This window comes from Pholis gunnellus, assembly GCF_910591455.1.
Source record: "Pholis gunnellus genome assembly, chromosome: 19".
NCBI classification, from domain to species: domain Eukaryota; kingdom Metazoa; phylum Chordata; class Actinopteri; order Perciformes; family Pholidae; genus Pholis; species Pholis gunnellus.
The window spans coordinates 20,807,083-20,818,202 of NC_136546.1; the positions used below are offsets into that span (position 1 = coordinate 20,807,083).

Below are 11,120 nucleotides of genomic sequence, written 5' to 3' on the forward strand. Positions count from 1 at the left end.
GCGCTGCGGCAAAATGTCATATTCGGCTCTCGGCGCTGTCAGAGGACGAGCTCCCCTCTACTGTACTCCTCCTGTACATCTGCTGCGCTTCTACTCTCCAACACTGCAGCTGCTGCTCGTGGGGAAGCGCTTCTCCTCCTCCTCCTCCTCCTCCTCCTCCTTCTCCTCCTCCTCCTCCTCCTCCTCCTCCTTCTCCTCCTCCTCCTCGCGCCTCTCTTTGGAACACACGCGCAGAGACTAAAGTCCAGAAGAAGTCTGCTGCTGGTAACAACGATATTCGTGAGTGGAAACTAATAGAATATTTTTATTAGACGCAACTGAAAACTGCAGTTTGAACTAAGAAGAACCGGATCTCCTCGCGCTCCTCGCTCCTTCTTCAGATCTCACTTTTTCTTTCCTAAAAGAAGAGTCCTGAGTGCGGATCCATTCCGCCTCACAGACCCGTTAGTCGTGCCTCGCGTCCTTCCCTTTCTCCCGTGTCTCCATCCAGCAGCGGTGCGTCTCGGCTGTGCGTAAAAACCCAAACCCTCCTCCCTCCCCCCCCCCTCCCTCCCCCTTTTCATCCCTGAGACTAACCCTCTCCGATCCCGGGCTGTCACAAGGACCACCGGCACCCAACAGAACCTCCTGTCTCCTGCATGACTTTCTCTAAAGCGACCAGCAAACCGCCATGGATGTGCCCAAGAGCCGCTTCTTGGGGATCGGCGTGGCCGTGGCGCACGGCGTTTTCTCCGGCTCCCTCAACATCCTGCTGAAGTTCCTCATCAGTAATTACCACTTCAACTTCCTGACGCTGATCCAGCTCCTGACCAGCAGCCTCGCGGCGCTCACTCTGGAGGTCCTCCGGCGGCTGGGGAAGATCAAGGTGCCGCCGTTCAGCCTGCAGCTCTCCAAGGTAAAAAAAAGACATTTGGTGATTCCCAAACAGGAACCACGAGACATCCAGAGGTGTTTGATCTCTTCACTTTGATTTTCTCTCTGCAACTTGTCATGTAACAAGGCTGAACATAGAATTATACATATATATAAGTATAAGTACTCTGATCTGTCTCATAACCAGAGATGGGCAAAAATACATAAAAATGTATTTTGATACAAAATACCCCCAAATAAATGTATTACAACACAATACAAAATACTGGTGCCAGAAAATGTAACAAAATACATGTATTTTGTATTTAAAATATAGGAAATACTTTTTTCTGGATTTTCTGTTTTCTCACAATGTGGTATAGCAGAGCATTCAGGTTTATATAATGTACACAAAGCTCTGGTGAACCCCACAAAAAGGAAGAACAGTTACAGAATGTCAGTGTAACTTAGCAAAGCTATTAAAAGACAACAACTTGATTATATATATATATATATATATATATTAATGGGACTTAACAGCCCATAAACTTTGGCTTTGTATCAACAAGAACATATTCATCACATATGACATATAAGCTCCCAATCTCCCTCTTCCTATAGCTAGCTACTCCACTGATAAGTTAACTTGCTAAACACTGGCTATGCACTAGTCTAGACAGCATGCTAGCGTCATTAGCATGTTGGCATCGATGGCTAGCTTGATATTATAACCATCACCATATATAAACAATAGGCTATGTAGCCAAACCCAGACATAAATTATACATTAAGGTAGTTGACATCTGTCACACTCAGATAAAATATTTACCTTGGCAGACAATCTGTTGAACTTGAAGATCTGAAGACTGAACGCGTGAACTGTTTTTTGATTCGTGGAGAAAGTATTTTGAGTATTTTAAATACAAAATTACTCCACTCTAAAGTATTTTGTTGTTATTTACGTTAGATTTTTAATCGGCCCTATCAAATACAAATTACAAAATACTCAAAAGTAATTGAAATACGTATTTCAAATACAAGTAATAGAAATACTGCCCATCTCTGCTCATAACCAGGTACAATTATTAGAAGTGATTATACTCACAAAACTAAAATAACTTCAATATTATACTGAATATAGAAGACGAAACAATCCACAGTTACTTATTCCATCAAGCTGCAGCTGTAAAATCTGGTTATAAACCCAACTGGATATTGTGTTTTCTGCTTCATCAATGGAGGGTGGACTGATGTTAAAATGAATTTAAGAAATCAGGATAAATATCCTCTGTGCGTATCAATAACTAGAAGAACTTGTCGTAACAGCGCCCCCTACACTACTGTTTGGTATCGACATAGACATAGTAAATAAGAAGTGGACGTCGCCATGTCGCCTCAATTTCGACAATTTTAGCCGTCTCCATCTTTGATTACGGCCGTCGCCTTGTTGTTTTTTTGACAACCAGTGAACAGGAAGTGACCATATCTGGACTGAGGAGGAGTGACGTAGAGACGGCGTATACGTCTCCGTATACGTCTCCGTGTGTGTGTGTGTGGGTGTGTGTGTTATGGACATTGTGGGGACCAGTTAAAACAATCACACTATGGGGACTTGTCACCAATTTGGGGACAAAAATCTGGTCTCCACAAGGTAAATCATTAAATCTCAGAGTTAAGACCTGTTTATTTTTGTTTTAGGGTTAGAGTAGCGTTACGTTGTGGGTTAAGTCTCCAGGAAGTGAACGCAAGACCAACACATGTTTATTATTTATCTTGTTGTGTCTCTCTGTGCAGGAGTTCGCCCCGGTGTGCATCCTCTCCACGCTGCAGTCCACCCTCACTCTGTGGTCTCTGCGTGGCCTCAGCCTGCCCATGTACGTCGTGTTCAAGCGCTGCCTGCCGCTCTTCACGCTCAGCATCGGTGTGTGCGTGCTGAGGAACGGCGTGCCGTCTGTCGGCGTGGTGATCGCCGTGATCATCACCACCAGTGGAGCCGCACTGGCTGGTAAACACGACACATTCACACATCTCTCTGTCCGGGGCCCTGAGGACATTTTACTGTGATTATTCTGCAGCACAAAACAATTTACTTTGCTGCAGCTTTCCCAAAATGTTTGCATATTTTTGCTATTTTACAATAGCGAATATATTTTTCACAGATTTAGCTTTGCATTGTTGGACTTATTATTGACAGTTTTGTAAGAAAAAGCAACAAAATTGATGCAGTAGAACCAGAGATTTGTCACATTGTTCGTCCTTGTCAACACCTGGCGCCTACATTACCCACAAAGCATCTTGACTGCAGGCAATTGGTTCAGAGGTTGGGTGTGTTTTACTGCAGAGGGCTGATGAGCTCACTTCTTTCTACCTCTGACTTCAGTTTTAATGTGGAAAACTGTGATAAAGAATTAACAAGCGTTTGATCTTACAAGAGATTGAATCTGTTTATTCTTGTGGTTCATGGAGGGAATGTCTCTTCTACTGTCCTTCCCCTCTTCTTTGAACTTTTTATCCCTGTTCCCTTAATTAATTTAAATGAACTCTCCGAATTATTTTCTCCTTCTCTTTCTGAAACAAAATTGACAAGAGTCCATTAGTATTTTATGCCCTAACTATCCATCCATAACGAGAATCTAAGCTCAACTATCAGAGCTTCCATTAGTCAATGTCATCATTAGATGGCTGAACTTCTTCGCTGTTGTTCCTCCTCACTCTGATAACTTCTTTAATTTCTCCTTTTTAATATCATTCAGTCTTTTTCTCTTTAACTTTCACAAGAAAAGTTTATTTTTTTTCCCTCTAAATATTGCAGTTAAACATCTTTTCTTCATATGTAAAGCTGTTTAACCGTTAATATTGATTTCTGGTCCTGTGAAGATCCTTTAATCATCTTTCCCATCAGTGCATTTTCTTCTTTCATTACCGTTAATGATCCTGAAGTCATAAACAAACAAAAAAAACCTACAGATAATTTATTTCCTGAATCAATCTCCGCGGCTGCTGCTCTCAGTGTTTCGGTGGCAGGAGGGGGGTCGAAACATGAAGTGTGAAATGTGCAGAATATGAATCTAATGGACTGATTCATCATTCTGAGTTTAATCTAGCTGATAATCTAGTTTTCAGACGTTGGGGAAAGACGAGTATTTCTTGATTCAAATCCTACAAAAAGTGTCTTTAAATTGCTTCTCTGCATTATTAACCTTCATGAAACAACCATCATATTTGGGTCAACAAAGTGTGTGACCTCGACGCTGGAGACGACTTTAGTTTGATTTCTCTTTCCTCTCAACCACGGCCAGAATCGTTTTCTAACCTTAAAGGGACAGTTCGTGGGATTTAGTGACATCTAGTGGTGAAGTTGCAGATTACAACCGACGGAATCGCTCTCAGCTCACTCCTCCCTTTACAAGACTGAGGTAACGTGAGCCACCGAGTGCGATATCATGGTTTTGCAAATTGAACAAGCGTGTAGAGAACTACGGTGGCCCTCAGGTAACGTAAAAACCAAAGACTGTAGATAAGAAGTGGACGTAGTCATCTTGACGTCACTCATGGGTTTGTGGACTGATGTTTTGAAGCCTCAAGTTCAGCAATTTTAGCCGTCTCCGTCTTGAAGTCGCCTTGTTGTTTTTTTTCACAACCAGTGAACAGGAAGTGACCATATCTGGACTGAGGAGGAGTGACGTAGAGACCTGTCAATCACTGTGTAGCCCCGCCCCTAAAGCATCCCCTGCTTTATGGTCTGTTTGACTCTAAATGGACCATCATTTACTAAATGAACATCATGCTGTATTGAAGAAGACTTGAAACTAGAGATTGAGACCATAAACTCATGTTTACAATGTTTACTGAGGTAATAAATCAAGAGAGAAGTAGAGTCATTTTCTCATAGACTTCTATACAACCAGAGGAGTCGCCCCCTGGTGGTCACTAGAGAGAATGCAGCTTTAACACATGAAGCTTTGGCTTCACTTTAAAGAAGCGGAGGTTGCCGCTGTCTCACTTCCTGTCTGTGTCTCTCACCTCCGATTCCACTGGTTGCTGCTGAAGATGTAAATCTTTATGAACACAAATCAATGATTTCCTAAATCAGCTGCTCACTGCAGTTTATATTCAAACAAACAGGAGGAAATAGTACATTTATTCTGGACTATTTTCAGCGGCGGATTAATCCACGCTTGGTGCTCTAGTGAGTATTTGTGGCAGCAGGACGATGAATGTGAGATGTGTTTTTAATGGAGATCAATGGCTCAGAGGAAGATGTATCAGGATACTTGTTCGTAGATTATTCCATGATGGTTTCGGTCTTTTTATGGGATTTGTTAAAAATAAATATAGATATCAGCACACAGTCCATTTAAAAAGGTTCTGGTGTCTTTGTCCTCATTGGACGACATTCATGGTACGACGAAAGTCAATATTGATTCTGATTCAAAATGTTGATTCAGAGAATAATATTATTTTTATTTAGTTTATTAATTTTATTGTGTGTCGTGTATCTTTGGTGTGAGTAGGTTTGTGAGTTTGTGGTTTACACTGTTTTTTTGTGGCTCTCTCAGATAGAACGTAGGTTTCCAGCCTACATACGGACTAAAATGGGATTAATTCCTCTCCTGTCTTCCTCCTGCTCCATTTATACTTTGTTTTCACTCCGTCTTTTGAGAAGCGAAGGTGCTCGGTGTTTAGTTATCCAGGGGCACGACTTCCAAAGTGTTGCTTTAAATACACAAAACGATCACAAAGAGACGCAACAAACAGACACAAAACTACTATGAGCGAACCAAAAAAAGATCCCTTTGATGACCCATAATGAGCACAAGGAGGTGCAAAACGAGTTCAAAGAATAAACTTCGGGATCCCGTCCTCTTGACTTCCTCCCCAGGTGCCGGCGATCTCACCGGCGATCCCTTCGGTTACATCACCGGCATGCTGACGGTCATCATCCACGCCTCCTTCCTAGTCCTGATCCAGAAGACCAGTCTGGACAGCGAGCACGGACCGCTCACAGCGCAGTACGCCATCGCCATGATGGCCTCGCCGGTAAGCAAGGCGTCAACACTGAAGGGGTTCGAGGTTTGATTCAGTGTCTTAACTTTTCTTTTTCACTCATTCTCATCACTCGATTTATTTGTCTTGCCTTATTTACTTCTCCTTTTCTCTTTCCTTCCCTTCCTTTCCTCTTAGTTTATCTTCTTTGTCTTCTCTTATCTAAAACATTTTGCTGTCGATATAGTTTCTATGTGGTTCTGTGTCGTCCTCTTTTTTATTGTTTGCATCCTTTTATCTCTTTCTTGATCTCCCTTCTTCTTTTTGTTGCATGTCTGCTTCTCATTGTCATCCTCTCTTTATCTTTACCTCTTCTTTCTCCTTCTCCATCTCTGTGAACTCTCTTTTTGTTTCTCTCATATCCTCCTTTCATTTCTCTTTCTATACGTCCATTTCTTCGTCCTACCTGTTTGTCTCTTTCTCTCTCTGTTATCTTTCATTCTATTCTTTATTCTTTTTATTCTCTTCTCACTGTTTTTCTCCAAACGCGTCCCATTCTTTTCACTTTTCTTTCTCTTGTTTTCACTCGGGACACTGACGGCCGTCTCCTGAGTTAAAGTCCTGTTTGTCTGACCCGTCAATCCTAGAACGGTCAATGTGTCCCCTTCTTTCACTCTTACTTCTCTTGTTTGTCTTTCTCTATCACCTCTCTCCTTTTTCCTCCTTTGTTCTGTCTCTACCTTTCTGAATCAACCTCTGACTCTTTGTCTCTCAGGTGCTCCTCGTGTGCTCCCTCATCTCCCTGGACACCGTCAACATGTGGTCGTACGAGGGCTGGAAGGACCCCCACGTCACGCTCATCTTCATCTCCTGCAATCTCATCGGCTGCGCCATGAACTTCACCACGCTGCAATGCACGTACATCAACTCCGCCGTCACCACCAGCTTCGTCGGCGTGGTCAAGAGCATCGCCACCATCACCGTCGGCATGCTGGCGTTCAGCGACGTCGCGCCGACCCGACTGTTCATCGGCGGCGTGGTGGTCAACACCGTCGGCTCCATCACCTACTGCGTCGTCAAGTACCTCGAGACGAGGAAGCAGAGCCTGTACGAGGACCTGGAGGTGGCCGGGAAGGACGGAGCGCTGCCCGGCGAGCCTCACGCGGAGAAACCATCTCTGAACGGCGACGGGCCCGCCGACGGCGCCGGATCTGGTCCGGGACGCGCGGAGACAGAGGGGGTGTTGAGCGGCGGCGATGGGAAGGAGGAGGTAGCGTCCACGGGCTGTGCGAACGGAGCGGTGTGGACAGGAGACGGAGAGGCGGGCGCGAATTCCCGAATCATGACGGAGAAGGAGGCGCTGGAGATGCAGAGGGAGCACCTCCACAGGGACAACACCTCCTCCGGTCAGTCGGTTAGTGACAGCTACGTCGGGGTGTGGAGGTCCATCAGACATCTGCAGTTTACGAAGAAAGACCCTTTGATTGATAACATGGAGCAGCAGAGTCCGTAAGGTCGGGACAGAGACCTGGACAAAAGAAAACTGAATGAATTAGAGGATAAAAAAAAAAAGTTGTGAACATGCTGCATAAACCAGAGAAGAAGAAAAAGAGTGACTGAAAACATCGACTAACGCTCCGCGTCAACCGGGAACTTCTTTATTAGCAGCGCTGAACAAACGGAAACATGTTGCGATGCCTCGATGAAAGCCACAGGTTTCTGTGCTCGAACCGGCTCTCAGGGAACAGAAAGGCTCTTTGTTTACGACGAGAAGAAGGAAAAAGAGGTTCCTGGTGGAGAAAACAGGATGAAGAGTTTTGTGGAGAAGCCGCCCGTCAAGAGATAAATTCTGGCTCCGTGGCATCTGGTGGGGAATCACACCACGCCGCCGTGTAGCATGATTCGGTCTGCGTCCCCAGAGATCAGCCAGCTATCCCAACAGAAGCTGGGCGTGTAGAATAAAAGGGCGTCTAGAACAAAAGGGCGTGTCTTGTGCAAACATTCTAATCAGGGAGCAGCAAGCAAACAGCAGCAGAGTTCCTGTTTGTCACGTGAAGATGAATCCTTGTTTCTGATTGGCTGGAGGGTCTGAGTTAAAACCTTTTTAATGCACATGTGGATCAGATCGAGTGTCTTTGCCTGTAAAAATAAAAGCATGCGCTGGTTCACAAGATAGCTTTGATCACACTCTGTCTCCTTTGTTTTTACTGCTGATTCTCTGTTCACGTTTCTGCTCACAAAAACATGTCGGTGCCTGTTTTGACTTATAAAGAAATAATAATAATGCGGCGTTTCCTTCTGAACACTGGTGTGGCCACTTATTAGCATAGCTTAGCATAAAGACTGGAAGCAGAGGGAAACAGCTAGCCTGTTCTGAGCCAATTCAAGTTAACAATACACCTACAAACTCAGATTCTGGCTCACTAACACGTATCTTTGGTTTTAGACGGGTTCAAATCAAGATGAGGGCTGCAGCTAAACATTTTCATTATCGATTAATCGTTAGGTGTCCTTCATCACTAGCAGCGTTTCCAATCACATATTTTTATGCTCATTTCAAAGTGTCAATAGAAAAGCTATATGGAGACGAAAACATTCGATACAACTTCCTCAATTCCGCAAACAAAGAGTTTTTTAAATAAAAGTATTCTTACATTTTACGACTAAATGAATTATGGACACTTATATTCTGACGTGACTTCCTGTATATATATTGATGTCGACCCAATTGAAACAAATTCCTGAAGAACTCTACATAAAAAAATGTTTTTTCTTTTTGTTATGTAGAGTAAAATTTTAACAAAAAGTACAACAATGAGCATCTTTGCACCATTAAGCCGACTACTTCCTCTAACATGCAGTCGGGGAACATTTGCATGCAGCTGAGCATCTCTACAGTAAACCGTGTGCTGTCGGACTGTATTTCACTCCAGTCTGGAAACGTTGATCTTCTCTCCTTCACGGATCCACCGGCCCACAGGAGGAGCTACAGGCGTCTGGACTTGTGTGGAGAGAAAAACCTGTCGAGCAGTGATATTGATCGATATTGATTTTTCTTTCTCACAGTCACCCAAACTTCATTTAACGCTACAAAAGATCTGATGTCCCCTCGAGCTGCAAGTCTTTTTTTTTAGCAGCCTGGTTTATCCGTTATTTTAGACGGAAGAGATACGTTTAGGTGTTAAAAGCATGACGCGTGACTTGTTCGGTGTTGCAGGTTTGTGTTTAGGTGATGGTGAGTCAGATGTGCAGCGTTTCACTGTAAATGTCCAGGTTATCAGTCAAGATTGCAAACGTGCATGAATGTATTTGAAATGTTAATTTTCTTTTTGTTTAAAAAGTTATTTCGAGGCAGCTGACATTGAATCCTTCTTGTTTTTTCAAGTTCCCCCTTCAATGCATCATTCTGCATATTGTAGACATACGAATATAATTATATTAGAGCCAGATTAGTTAACTGTTAGGTAACCAAAACACAAACAGAGGATTGAGCTCGATTTTACACCTCCACAACTTCCTAATCATTTATTTTGATGTTTCCTGAAAAGAACCAATTATTGAGAAAATGTGTCTTCAATTGGTAAACTTCCAATTGATTATTTCCAATTAGCTGCTGCTGAACATGTAGAATGTGAAGACAAGCAAACGGTTCAACTTAAGTGTAGAATAAGGTGCTCAGTAATCAGCTAATAATTGGTTTAATTACAACTCAAACATTCCCTAATATTAATATAATGTTTGACGAATTACACAGTCCTTTCTAGAATATTCCTAGAACATGACTGTTGGAATTCTGTGCAGAAGAAGTTCATTTTAGTAAAATGCACAACTCGTATGTTTGTCTTTCTGTCAGTTTTATTGTCTGCGCTTTTGTTTCTCTTGTCTGTGAAAATAATTTGAGCAATTTAGTCGTGAAAACTGTTTTTGGAAAGAAGTTATTAATTCATCAAGACGGACACAAGCAGCATGTTGGAAGAGTGACGAGTAAATAAACAGCCTGCTGTCAAGAAACTTTGTGATGTCTTTGAAAAAGAGATGTACTGAGTCCGGTAATATATATATGTATATATACAGGACTGTCTCAGAAAATGAGAATATTGTGATAAAGTTCTTTATTTTGTGTAATGCAATTAAAAAAACAAAAATGTCATGCATTCTGGATTCATTACAAATCAACTGAAATATTGCAAGCCTTTTATTCTTTTAATATTGCTGATTATGGCTTACAGCTTAAGAAAACTCAAATATCCTATCTCTAAATATTAGAATATCATGAAAAAGTATACTAGTAGGGTATTCAACTAATCACTTGAATCGTCTAATTAACTCGAAACACCTGCAAGGGTTTCCTGAGCCTTGAAAAACACTCAGCTTGGTTCAGTAAACTAAATCACACGTATGGGGATTATCACAATATTCTAATTTTCTGAGACAGTCCTGTATATATACATATATATATACACATATATATATATATACACACATATATATACACACAACACCATGATTTAGATTCATGTGCTCAAGATATAATTACCTCAATTTACTTAAACCGTTTTGATTAACTTGTTTGCAGAAGATACTAATTTGTATCAATTTGCTATATAATTTGCTCTTCAAGGGATTACTGTTAATAAAAGGCATAAATATCAGGGGATATGGAGCACTTGTAGATTATATAGGAACGTCCCCACTTTACCTAAATGTCCCCACTTTACCAAAATGTCCCCACTTTACCTAAATGTCCCCACTTTGAAGGTCTAACCACTGGTCCTCACAAGTAGACTATACACACACACACACACACACACTCAGAGGCAGCGCATGGTGGATATTAAATATTCCATGGGGTTATTTTGAGATGAATACGAGCGAACAAACAATGATTCCCGGGTTGCTTTCATTTATTTCCACGTGAAGTTGTTCTTCGTGTTCTGTATTGTTCTCTGAGTCCGTCTCGTGAATGAAAGAACATCTGATGTTCAATTTGCAAGCTTCAATGCAAAGTAAATTCTCTTTAATACAAAGAACATCGCTCAGTGGGATGTTTATTGTTGTGTTGTTTGTGAGGGGGAAGCTCATAAAGATTCACTTTACATGATTAGATCATATATTTATGATATGGTTCATTATGTCTGTATGTATAAGCACCTGTGTGTGTGTGTGTGTGTGTGTGTGTGTGTGGACGAGGTGCTCTGTGAAGCTGAATGTTTCATCATCATGGCAGAGATCGTTATCGTCCTCCGGGGGAAGAAAGACAAACCGTAGTCTTTGTTTGAATC

At 42.1% G+C, this 11,120-nt stretch overlaps 1 protein-coding gene across 1 annotated transcript; it reads left to right on the forward strand.

Moving 5' to 3' along the window:
* Nucleotides 1-670: 670 nt before the first annotated feature.
* Nucleotides 671-7,351, forward strand: slc35d3 (solute carrier family 35 member D3; the record flags this gene model as incomplete). Its single annotated transcript, XM_079180141.1, has 4 exons — nucleotides 671-895; nucleotides 2,647-2,857; nucleotides 5,735-5,892; nucleotides 6,614-7,351. 4 exons carry the CDS (start codon nucleotides 671-673, stop codon nucleotides 7,349-7,351), a joined length of 1,332 nt encoding a protein of 443 aa, XP_079036267.1.
* Nucleotides 7,352-11,120: the final 3,769 nt, after the last annotated feature.